The 13,094-nt window shown below is 41.1% G+C and overlaps 1 protein-coding gene across 5 annotated transcripts in view; it reads left to right on the top strand.

Annotated features, from left to right (window-relative positions):
- Positions 1 to 13,094, top strand: part of USP3 (ubiquitin specific peptidase 3) — a 58,027-nt gene that overhangs the window by 12,839 nt on the left and 32,094 nt on the right. For 4 of the 5 annotated variants that reach the window (XM_038418921.2, XM_038418919.2, XM_038418920.2 and 1 more), the window contains exons 2-3: positions 9,227 to 9,287; positions 11,610 to 11,741. In XM_038418921.2, coding sequence (XP_038274849.1) covers positions 9,227 to 9,287; positions 11,610 to 11,741 — 193 coding nt within the window. Of the gene's footprint in view, positions 1 to 9,226; positions 9,288 to 11,606; positions 11,742 to 13,094 lie in introns of those variants that run through there. The other variant, XM_043493273.1, reaches the window with a different exon arrangement.

Raw genomic sequence — 13,094 nt, 5'->3', positions numbered from 1 at the left:
AAATCCATTTGGAGAGGGGAGAGCTGTAAGCCACTGAAGTTGGAGGGAAGGAAGGAAATGAGATGGGTTTCAGAGGGTAATGAATGCCATACTGTTTAGCCCACCATAGCAAAAGTGCAGTCAGCTCTGACTTCAATAGTAGAAGTGGGAACAGAACTCTGCACTTGCGCAGGGTCTTCTATCTGAGGATGGTATAAAGTACTAGACTCATTTCTCAGAAACAGAGGCCAAGTGACTTGGCCAACGTCACACTACAGGTAGCTGGCAGAGCTGAGACTAGAATCCAGGCCTCTTACCTTCTTTACTTTGCTTGTCTGTACAGTGACAGATAGACTATTTGAATTACTGGTTGTTAAAGTCCTTAATGCAGTTGGCTCTGGCAACCCTGGAGTCCTGCTTCTTGAACCTTGTACTAACAGACACCTCTGCTCACACAGGCTGTTGAAAGGTGGAGAACACTTCAATCTCTCTGGTCACTCGATTACAGACCTGAAAGTGGCTATTCTTCAACAAAAAAAACTTCAAAAACAGACTCCAAGGAGAGACTGCTGAATTGGAATTAATTTGCAAACTGGATACAATTAACTTAGGCTTGAATAGAGACTGGGAATGGATGAGTCATTACACAAAGTAAAACTATTTCCCCATGTTATTTCTCCCCCCTACCACACCCCCCTACTGTTCCTCAGATGTTCTTGTTAACTGCTGGAAATAGCCTACCTTGCTTGTCACCATGAAAGGTTTTCCTCTTTTCCCCTCCTGCTGCTGGTGATGGCTTATCTTAAGTGATCACTCTCCTTACAGTGTGTATGATAAACCCATTGTTTCATGTTCTCTGTGTGTGTGTGTATATCAATCTCCCCTCTGTTTTTTCCACCAAATGCATCCGATGAAGTGAGCTGTAGCTCACGAAAGCTAATGCTTAAATAAATTTGTTAGTCTCTAAGGTGCCACAAGTACTCCTTTCCTTTTTGCGAATACAGACTAACGTGGCTGCTACTCTGAAACCTTTCAACAGCGTGTGTGAGCAGAGGTGTCTGCTAGTACAAGGTTCAAGAAGCAGGACTCCAGGGTTGCCAGAGCCAACTCCATTAAGGACTTTAACAACCAGTAATTCAAATAGTCTATCTGTCACTGTACAGACAAGTTTCAGAGTAGCAGCCGTGTTAGTCTGTATTCGCAAAAAGAAAAGGAGTACTTGTGGCACCTTAGAGACTAACAAATTTATTAGAGCATAAGCTTTCGTGAGCTACAGCTCACTTCATCGGATGCATTTGGTGGAAAAAACAGAGGAGAGATTTATATACACACACACAGAGAACATGAAACAATGGGTTTATCATACACACTGTAAGGAGAGTGATCACTTAAGATAAGCCATCACCAACAGCAGGGGGGGGAAGGAGGAAAACCTTTCATGGTGACAAGCAGGTAGGCTAATTCCAGCAGTTAACAAGAATATCAGAGGAACAGTGGGGGGTGGGGTGGGAGGGAGAAATACCATGGGGAAATAGTTTTACTTTGTGTAATGACTCATCCATTCCCAGTCTCTATTCAAGCCTAAGTTAATTGTATCCAGTTTGCAAATTAATTCCAATTCAGCAGTCTCTCGTTGGAGTCTGTTTTTGAAGCTTTTTTGTTGAAGTATAGCCACTCTTAGGTCTGTGATCGAGTGACCAGAGAGATTGAAGTGTTCTCCAACTGGTCTTTGAATGTTATAATTCTTGACGTCTGATTTGTGTCCATTCATTCTTTTACGTAGAGACTGTCCAGTTTGGCCAATGTTCATGGCAGAGGGGCATTGCTGGCACATGATGGCATATATCACATTGGTAGATGCGCAGGTGAACGAGCCTCTGATAGTGTGGCTGATGTGATTAGGCCCTATGATGGTATCCCCTGAATAGATATGTGGACAGAGTTGGCAACGGGCTTTGTTGCAAGGATAGGTTCCTGGGTTAGTGGTTCTGTTGTGTGGTGTGTGGTTGCTGGTGAGTATTTGCTTCAGATTGGGGGGCTGTCTGTAAGCAAGGACTGGTCTGTCTCCCAAGATCTGAGAGAGCGATGGCTCGTCCTTCAGGATAGGTTGTAGATCCTTGATGATGCGTTGGAGGGGTTTTAGTTGGGGGCTGAAGGTGATGGCTAGTGGCGTTCTGTTGTTTTCTTTGTTGGGCCTGTCCTGTAGTAGGTGACTTCTGGGTACTCTTCTGGCTCTGTCAATCTGTTTCTTCACTTCAGCAGGTGGGTACTGTAGTTGTAGGAATGCATGATAGAGATCTTGTAGGTGTTTGTCTCTGTCTGAGGGGTTGGAGCAAATGCGGTTATATCGTAGCGCTTGGCTGTAGACAATGGATCGAGTGGTATGATCTGGATGAAAGCTAGAGGCATGTAGGTAGGAATAGCGGTCAGTAGGTTTCCGATATAGGGTGGTGTTTATGTGACCATCGCTTATTAGCACCGTAGTGTCCAGGAAGTGGATCTCTTGTGTGGACTGGTCCAGGCTGAGGTTGATGGTGGGATGGAAATTGTTGAAATCATGGTGGAATTCCTCAAGAGCTTCTTTTCCATGGGTCCAGATGATGAAGATGTCATCAATGTAGCGCAAGTAGAGTAGGGGCATTAGGGAACGAGAGCTGAGGAAGCGTTGTTCTAAGTCAGCCATAAAAATGTTGGCATACTGTGGGGCCATGCGGGTACCCATCGCAGTGCCGCTGATTTGAAGGTATACATTGTCACCAAATGTGAAATAGTTATGGGTCAGGACAAAGTCACAAAGTTCAGCCACCAGGTTAGCCGTGACAGTATTGGGGATACTGTTCCTGACGGCTTGTAGTCCATCTTTGTGTGGAATGTTGGTGTAGAGGGCTTCTACATCCATAGTGGCTAGGATGGTGTTTTTAGGAAGATCACCAATGGACTGTAGTTTCCTCAGGAAGTCAGTGGTGTCTCGAAGATAGCTGGGAGTGCTGGTAACGAAGGGCCTGAGGAGGGAGTCTACATAGCCAGACAATCCTGCTGTCAGGGTGCCAATGCCTGAGATGATGGGGCGTCCAGGATTTCCAGGTTTATGGATCTTGGGTAGCAGATAGAATACCCCAGGTCCTGGCTCCAGGGGTGTGTCTGTGCGGATTTGTTCTTGTGCTTTTTCAGGGAGTTTCTTGAGCAAATGCTGTAGTTTCTTTTGGTAACCCTCAGTGGGATCAGAGGGTAATGGCTTGTAGAAAGTGGTGTTGGAGAGCTGCCTAGTAGCCTCTTGTTCATACTCTGACCTATTCATGATGACGACAGCACCTCCTTTGTCAGCCTTTTTGATTATGATGTCAGAGTTGTTTCTGAGGCTGTGGATGGCACTGTGTTCTGCATGGCTGAGGTTATGGGGTAAGCGATGCTGCTTTTCCACAATTTCAGCTCGTGCACGTCGGCGGAAGCAGTCTATGTAGAAATCAAGGCTGCTGTTTCGACCTTCAGGAGGAGTCCACCTAGAATCCTTCTTTTTGTAGTGTTGGCAGGAAGGTCTCTGTGGGTTAATATGTTGGTCAGAGGTGTGTTGGAAATAAGTAAAGAAGGTAAGAGGCCTGGATTCTAGTCTCAGCTCTGCCAGCTACCAGTAGTGTGATGTTGGCCAAGTCACTTGGCCTCTGTTTCTGAGAAATGAGTCTAGTACTTTATACCATCCTGAGATGGAAGACCCTGCACAAGTGTGCAGAGTTCTGTTTGATGGAAAATTTCCATCAAAATGAAACTGATTAAAGACTTAATGTATAAATTTAACGTTTTTAGTGAAGTTTTGATTTCCCAACACTATTAATCATTTCCCAGCCTTTTGGTTTGCAGCTCTCTCTCCTCCCTATTTACCTCCTCAAGTCTTTGTAGAACTGATAGTAGAGGAGAATCTTGGCCTGGTTTCATAGGCTTGATTTAGTCTATCCTGTGACACATCATGCATCACGCAATACAGCTGCTATTTCACATTTTTCCCTGTGAGCCGCTACTACTTTTCCCTTCAAGGGCTGCTGCTGGAGTCTGCCCAACTTGTCTTGCTGTGTTGCCAGTCTCAGGCGCCAGACAGGCAAGCTTCTGAGAAAGATGAATTAGGGACATTTTTCTTAGCAAAACAGAGCAGTGGGTCACTATTAGACAGTATGGGGTAAAAAAATGGGGGACGTGAAAGCAATTCTGATTGTGCTTCCAAATATTTTTAACATTATTCTTTACCTGCAACTTTTCCTGGAAGCTCAGTACTGTAGTCCCCCCTCCCAAGGTCTTGTCAATACCAGGTATATAGGTATAATTATACTGTTAATATACACTGGTCTTTCACCCTGTGTGGACGCTCTTATCTTATACAGTACCAGTGGCTTTTTTTTTTTTATTTAGCTTGTACTGATCTAATGAGACTGAAAACAGGCCACTGTTTTTCCAAATACACAGTATTTTTACACTAATTGTACAAAAAGTGTCCATATGGGGAGTCACATTAGTGTAACTACTATTGTATACCTGTGTAGTAACTCTGGTAAATTTACCTGTGTAGTCAAGCCCTCAGCTGTTTTATAAAGCATGAAAGAGCGGATATTGGAAACTGCTCAACGATCTTAATATCAGTCCCTATTCAACCAGCTTCTAGGCTTCATTAATTACTGGCTGAGCTTCATACCCAGAGTGTTGCTCTTGTTATACCAATGTTTTATGGCTTTTTCTTTATCTCTATTCCGTTGTTAAGGAGCGGTTTCTTCATGTCCAGGTTGTGAAGTAGTCTGTGGTAGCCATGGCCTTAGGTTATTTCTACTCCCTGTGATTTGCAAGGCAGCCAATTTGAGTTCATTACGTACCCGTAACACCATATGCCAAATGCTTCCATGGGTACTGCATCACACAGGGGTTCTTATCTTGGCACTTTAAAAGGGCTGTTTCCTGTTTGTCTCCTGTTCTTCCTGATCCTTTTTTCTTTGTGTATGTGTGTCTGAGTTAATGAGGTGGATTCTTTAAAAAAAAACTATTTGTAGTGTATGCGCAACGTGCCTCAGGTGGCACATGGCCAGGATTCATCACTGGATTTGGTCCACTGGTTGAATCATTAGCTTCCCCGGCCTGGGCTGGGTACTGATGGAGAGCGCGACATGAACGCTGATCCATGCCCCCCACAAAACTATTAATTTGAGGCTTTGTTTGTATGCAGCACATAAACCTAAATTGTCTGTAGTCAAAGCCCACAACTCTATGCTGTAAGGGCGTAGGGTCTTTTGTTTCTGATGTTCTTGCTTCATTGGAATACACTGGAGAGCTGTGTGAAGTAACATATCTTACAAGATCCATAAGTGCTCCCAGAAGAAAGAACATGAGGGTGAGGCGGGGGGGGAAGGGGGCCCTTGATGAGCATGCACCCATCAAGCTGCATAGAACAGAATGATTAAGGTTTGGTAAGTGTTACTTATCAGGATGGGACACAGAAATTGTAGCTGTAGCTCACAAAAGCTTATGCTCAAATAAATTTGTTAGTCTCTAAGGTGCCACAAGTACTCCTTTTCTTTTTGAGAAACTGGAAGGAATTTATATAATCTGAACCCTTCTTCTGAATGATCTTAACTACACAGGATTTCAGTATGAAACTCACTGGAATAAGTCTATGCATTTGGTGTTAGACTGCTTCTTGGGGAAGGGTCCATTGCTCTTTTTTTGTTTGCAAAGTGCTTTGATTGCTTTGGGTGCTATAAAAATAATTAACTAGTATTCAGGTTTCACTTGTAGTGATTACACTGTAGAAGACAGCATTTTCCCTCTGTTATGTGATCGAATGTATAGTTTCAGCATTTCCAAGCAAGCTGATGGTGATGTACAATGGCAAATTATTCACTATTTGAGCCAGCATTGTGGCAGCACAGATTTATTTTCCCCTGTTTCAGATATTATCATCTTTCTCTAAACACTGAAGGCCATTCTAAAAATACAGCAAAACGGAGCAGTTAGTAACTGCTGTAGCAGACACTTTAGTTCAAGAGCAGCCAAGGTTCCTGAGCTTGTCTAGTGACTAAGGGAGGTGAATACTACTAATTAAGCTTTTTGCTCAACTAAAAGTCTTAAGCTGTTTGTAGGATGTAAGTCTCTTCTAGATGCATTTTTGCAAAATGCTTTTGTTCCCTATATTTTTGAAGTAGCATTTTAAAAAGCCAAGGGCAACAGTGAATACAGGCATAAGAAAAATAACCCAAATTGTTTCTCTTCTCCCTCCTCCCCCCTTCTCTTGAATATATGGTATTTTCTGTGACTTAAGAATCCCAGTGAATCAAGTCTACTTTGACATCCAGCTAGATCTGTAGCTCTTTGCTTTGGAAGTTGGATGATAGCCTAAAAACCCTTCCAACAAATGTGTTGCAGGAATTGTCAATCAGCAGAGAATCTGTTTCCTCATCCTCAGTACTATGTTTTGTCAACTGCAGACAGCAGCCCCCCTCTGGTACAACTATCCTCTACAATCCTAAATGGGCCCTTCTATTTGAGGGGCAATTGTTGAGGTTTTATAATTTACATGGACTGAGGAGGGATTTGCATGAGCCTGTGCTTTTATAAGGACCAGTCTTGTTCTTTTGCACTTGAAAAACACTTTTTCCTTCCTATTTATTTTTTAATTTGAAATACAAACCAGCACAGTCCTGCCCCATTCTGTCCTATCTGTTGTCTACCAGTATCATCTATGGGATCAGAAATGGGATGTGAAATCTGCTGCTGTAGAGCCACAAAAATATCAGAGGTTCCCATGTAAACAGTTGTTCTTTAAAACAAAACAAAAAAGTGAAAATGTAGGTTACATCTACACTACAAGTTCTACAGCGGCACAGCATCTGCATCTACATTGGGAGGGTAGGTAAGAGGTTAGGTTGATCTAACCACAGCACTCACAGTGCAAAATGTTCATAGCCTGGAGAGACGTAGCTAGGTCCATCTAAGTTTTAAGTGTAGACTGGGTCTTAGTAACAATAGTATATTTAAAAATGAATCTTGAGGGCTTTCCTCCACCATACCCACTCAAATGACTTTTGCCTTCCTCTGCAGCATGGGGCATGGGTCACTTGCAGGCTTAAACTAGTGTAAATGGTGGAGTCTTTGTAACCTGAAGTCTTTAAACAATGATTTGACTTCAGTATCTCAGCCAGATGTTAGGGGTCTATTACACGAACAGGTGGGTGAGGTTCTGTGGTCTGCAATGTGCAGGAGGTCAGCTAGATGATCAAGATGGTCCCTTCTGACATTAAGTCTGAGTCAATGGTCCCCAAACTTTTTCAGTTCTGCCCCCCGCCCTTTACCTAGTCCACACGCCCCCAGGAGCCAGGGCGGGGTATGGGGGGTGAGTGGGGCAGGACGGGGGAGAGGGAGCCATGCTTTTAGTGTCTGGGCTGCTGGAACTGTGGCTGGGACCGGAGCGGAACTGGAACTGGGACTGGAGTGGAGTGGTTTTCCCTCTCCACCCCCCGGGGGGCTGGTCCGGGCCTGCCATGGCCCCCTGCACATTCCACTGTGCTCCCCTAGGGTGGCGCACCCCACAGTTTGGGGACCACTGGTCTGAGTCTATGAGAGAACAATTTGTAATAGTCACTGTCAAATACTGTAGATTCTTTAAAATAAGTTTTACAACATATGAATAGGAGTGCTTTTTTCCATAGTAAATGTATTCGAGATTTTACATTTAAATATTCCTGTGAGGGGTTGTGAATTTACCACACAACAGCATTGTGCTTATGAATCTGAAAATGAACATTCTCTTAAGAAGTGAACTGCCCTGTCTACTTTTATCTTCCTACCTGGGTGAAATTAAAAAAGGAAACGCACTATTAATGGTGAAAAGTCAGTTATTTAAATTCTTGGAGTTCTAAATCTAGGATGGAGTTAGGATTTTATTGTAAAATATGGCTGTTTTGGCCCAGTGCCCCCTTTAAAGGTTGGTAAAATTTTTGGGCTTAAACTTTTCTCTCCACAAGGAAAACTGCATTTCAATATTAGACATTATATTCGCAGATATAATGAAGAGCAAATTTACTAACTGTTCTGAGTCTGAGATTTGACACTAATATAGTACAAGAGCTGAATGTGCAGAAGTTTCTATTTTAATGTGCAAGAACACAGATTTGCAACTTGCATTCAAAGATGACCTGTATTCTTTGTGTTCTAATGCACATCCTTCGGCGTTCCTGTGGCAGTTCTGTACTCTTGTTGTCAGTGGAGACCATTCCATTACAAGTTTTGCGACAGTGTTGATGTCTATTTTAAGAAACAGCCTGGAAAAATACATGTGGCTATGAGCAATGATGCATCTGTATGGGACCGGTAAACATCTGTTACCCTGTGAAAACATTAGTATTCAGATTCTTCAAGAGATCACAGCCAGGTCTTTCTATATGGTCCTTTAAACATTTGGAGCATGGACAAAGGCTGATTGATATTTTTTAGTTAGTTTAACCTATTGCCTAAATTGAGGCATTTCTCCCTGGACCTCCTACTCTTCTCATTGCTCTCTTCAGGGGTGGCATACTTTGAGGGCTGGTTAAGGAGAGCTATAAATGTGTGCTCAATGGTTGTGGGTCCTAGTGGATAGCAGGAAGGGGCACTCGCTAGGATCTATGACAGGGTGTATGTGTAAAGATCTTATGCAAGTATTGAGACACCTTAAGAACTGTAGCTTTTTTAACCAGAACACTGAACTTTCCCTTCTGTGCTCTAGATTGGACTATAAAACAGAGTCCTTTCACGTGTCCAGCACATGACTGAAAGGTTAAAATGTTATAGTTAAGACCTGCAGCAGCACTTGCATACAGAAATGAGCATTCAGTGCAGTGACTATAGGTGTGGTTTTTTCAGTCTTGCAGGCTGCAGTGATAAAAGACAAAATAAATGCTTTAAAACATTCACTGCTGGTTTTGGAATTGTAATTTGTGATGTTTTTATATTGTATTTGAAAATCAAATAGTGATCTAATGAAAGCAAAAATGTGATCCTTTGCAATATGAATAGTAGGTAAATGCCTATATGCCTGAAATTAAAAATGAAGGAAGATTAATATGCCTTGCTATCAGCTTCCTCTCCTGCAGTTCCTACTATAGCTTAACATGACTATTTTGATATTTTATATAACCATACAGTCAACGTGGAGCTAGAGGAGAGCTGGTTCCAGCTCACTGGATTCTATAACTGTAATATCACAGCCAATTCACCTGACTTTCTTTTTGTTTAATAGTGTGCCGATCCAATAAAAGTCCCTGGGTCTGTCTGACTTGTTCCAGTGTCCATTGTGGAAGGTACGTACAGCACATATTGATTTGGAAATTACTTATCCTGCCTTTTTAATGCTCTCTTTTTCATCACCTTTCCTCTGCTTCTTGTTCTGTTTAAAACAATCTCCCTCCAAAGGCTCTGAATGTCCCTGTTCCATTGTTCCTCTACACCGGAATATAATGTCAAAGGCGCTATTGCAGTTCAGCGATTTATACACTCATGCTGAACACAATACAACAAAAGTATCTCTTGCATTTCCAAATTAAGAACTTTTTTTTTCCTATTGTTGGAGAGCCTTAGATTTATAGGAGCAGCTCAAATTTTGGGGGTGATAAGGTGCTTTTCTTTTGAATTAAAAGCACAAGTAGTTAATGTTGTAGTAGCAGTTAATATGGTTTGTCAGTGGAACTGTTTAAAGCTGAAGACACAGTGGCAATGGAACTACATTTTATTTTTTCTTGTAAAGGCCTTCATAATATTTGAAACTCTTATATTTACAAAAGGAGTTTACTGCATTGACTGATTCAAAATAAAGCTGCTTTTGCTGTAGCAGATTAAAAACAAATAGGTATTTCTTGGTATTCTCTAAATCAAAATCTTGCCCAACTTACATTGTGAGATAGCAAGTATCCAGTTTAAACTGAAAAGATCTTAAATGTGTTTTCAGGGTACCTTAGAATAAAAGTTTCCCTTAGCTATATTGACAGCAGCTGGTGCAGGTGTGTCTTTATCTGATTTTGATGTACATTGAAATACACAGAAATACGTGCATACAACAATGTAGTGGTTGAGATGATGATTCACACTTCAAAAGACGTAGTAGAAATTTGCTGGTAAATGTGTTTTGAGATGTGCATGTCTAAGGTTAGTCTAGCTGGTTGTCACATTCAGATAAAAACTGTGGGAAATAAAAACACTTAAACTGAGGTCTACCACATGCACTGCCAGGTTTTTATCCTTGAAAACCACTATTAAGCTTAGTGAGTTTCTTTCTTAGATAGATCCCAGTAAATTGTATTTTAAGTTTACTTTAACTGCCTGTTTCTGTAGAGGTAAGAATATGCTAACTACTTGAATCATTTCTTTCATATCAAAAGCTTCAGCACAAAAAAAAACCCTTTGATTTTTCCTGTATTTCAAAAGTTAATAGCTTGGAGGGAGGTAGATGGGAAATAGCGCCATATTATATGAATGATCAAAGGCTGAAATCCATAGCTTGGAATATTTTACTTATTCTGTGTGGTTTTTTTTTTTTAAACTGTTACCAAACCTTTGTTATATACAGTTAATAGGATTTGAATTACATTTTTACTCAGTGTGTGTTAGATCTTAGAACTGCTGTCAACCCAGGAATTAAACGTACTTGAATGAGAAAGCACTATCATTGTGGTCTGGAAATCTTTAGGATGTAGGGAACCAGCAGGATCTTTTGTTCAGGTAACATTTAAAATACAAAGAAGAGACGATAGTCACCCATATCTTCACTGGAAGTGCCACGTTGTTCTCTCACCTAGATTTGGGGAGGAGAGAAGAATTACAACACAACAAAAGTATCTCTTGCATTTCCAAATTAATAACTTTTTTTCCTATTGTTGGAGAGCCTTAGATTTACAGGAGCAGCTCAAATTTTGGGGGTGAAAATGTTCACCTTTTCACCTGGTATGCTTTTTATATACAAAGGACTCTACAGACTTAAACTGCTCTTCATTACGTGACCTCAGGCCCAGTGCCTCCCAAATTCATGGACTTTACAATAAAATGCAAGTGCTTCAGTTTTAAATCGCTGTCTGCAGAGCAGTGGAGCTTAAAACGGATATACTTGTATGTAGGAGTTAGTGTTCAGTTAAAGCTATTGCAGACATGGTGAACACTGGAAGGAAAGAAAGCGAGGCTGTAGGAGAAGCGTACTGGGGTGGAGAAGGATAAACTAAATGCTGATGTCTTAATGTGGACAAGGAGAGCTAACATTCTTTTCCTTTATAAATATGTGGCAGGCCATAAGAGGCTCATATGCAGGGGTTGGCTTAAAGAGACCAGTGTAGAGAGAGAGAGAGAGAGAGAGAGAGAGAGAGAGAGAGTGTGTGTGTGTGTGTGCGCGTGCACGCATGCCTGAGGAGGAGAGATTTTAAAAGGAGTTTAGGCAGTGTTTATAATTGCAAAGTCTCTTTTTTTTTTTTTTTTTTTTTTTTTTTATAGAGGTGACTTGCATATTTAACACACTAACAGCTATATTTGGTTTACTTTTTTTTTTTCTTTTTTAAGACTACTATATCTTTTCCCTTAGGCTTTGGTTAAATAACCGTTTAAAATACAAAGAGTTTTTTGTGGTCTCTCCTTTCTTTAAGATATGTGAATGGCCATGCAAAGAAACATTATGAAGATGCACAGATTCCTTTAACCAATCATAAGAAAACAGAAAAGCAAGACAAAGTTCAGCATACTGTGTGTATGGATTGCAGTAGTTACAGTACATATTGGTAAGTAAATATTTGCAGCATGTCAGTTCATGACATTGTTATATATTCAGATGTGCAGATATTAGTAACCCATTTGGAACTTAGAGAAACATTATATATTTTTTAAAGTCATTGTATACATATTCCCAGCCTTGGCTGTTTCAAAATAGAAACAGTATGTGAAAGTTCTCTCTGCTTTGAGATGTATTTTAGATCTGTGATTAAAGCTAGATTCCTATGTTACAAGTGACATACAAGAATGTTTTTCAATATGTATAATGCGGATTTGTTTAGTTGCGCCAATTTTTGTATAGCCTTTCATGTTTAGAGGTATATAAGAGCGTATCTTTGGAATGCAAATAAGAGGACCAGTCCATTCCAGTTCCTCATTTCATAGAGTTAGCCAGTCTTGTGCAGCATAAACATTTAAAATGGTTCAAGTATGATTATGGTCAGAAGAGTGAGTGATTAAGTAAAAATGGCGAATTCTTGCCCAACTGATCTGCTTGCAACGGATCTGCTCATGTGTGCCTTTGTGTCATCTTCTCTGCTGACTTTCTGGTGAAAAGACTAGTTTTTCTTGATGGAAGCTTTGCAGAGCAATATGGCTATGAGAGTGGGAGCTAGAACCTACTTGGGTGCGAAATTAAACTGTCAACCAAATTCAAATAGCAGAATCTTTATAAATGGAGATATAAGAGGCAGAACACAGCCCTGGCTGAGTTTGCTCTGCTAGCAATAGTCCTGTAAACTGAGCAAACAGGCAGCAAAGGCTGGGAGTGATGTTGTGGAAATGATGCTCACCATCTTTCTCCCCTCCTCCACCCCAAGCAGAATTGTTGACAGCATCTGTTGTTTTTTTTCCTCTCAGATTCAGCATTATTACTACATATGTGATTGCTCAAGGGGAAAGGAAGAATGGGATTTAAATAGCTGCGTAGTTCTGAATGTGATGTTCTCATAACTCTACAGGACAGATCTCCTCCTCTGAATAAGACACAATTTTGAGCAGGTGACTTAATATCTTGGTGTACTGGATCAGCGAGAGTCCGTGCTCTGATGCCTCAGGTCTTCTGCTGTAAGAAGGAATGGTTCCATGTTAAATGTCCTCAAGGAACCCTGGATTAAGCGGTCTGAGCCAAGAGAAATTGTTTAGTGCAAGTCAGAAAATTAAGAGTTAAGGCTTATGTTATACATGCAGCAATACCAAATGCTTTATATGAATTGATAGGCATAGGAGAATGCAGTTTTAATGGTCTTAGGTGGAGTTTACTTCCATTTATATTTTTTCTCTGCCAAATGAAGAGGCACAGGGTCCAGTGTGATGATGTATTGAAAATCCCTGTTGTATATGCACAAGGCCGCAGAGATAGG

This window comes from Dermochelys coriacea, chromosome 10, assembly GCF_009764565.3.
Source record: "Dermochelys coriacea isolate rDerCor1 chromosome 10, rDerCor1.pri.v4, whole genome shotgun sequence".
Taxonomy (NCBI): domain Eukaryota; kingdom Metazoa; phylum Chordata; order Testudines; family Dermochelyidae; genus Dermochelys; species Dermochelys coriacea.
This window is presented reverse-complemented; position numbering and strand designations above follow the sequence as displayed.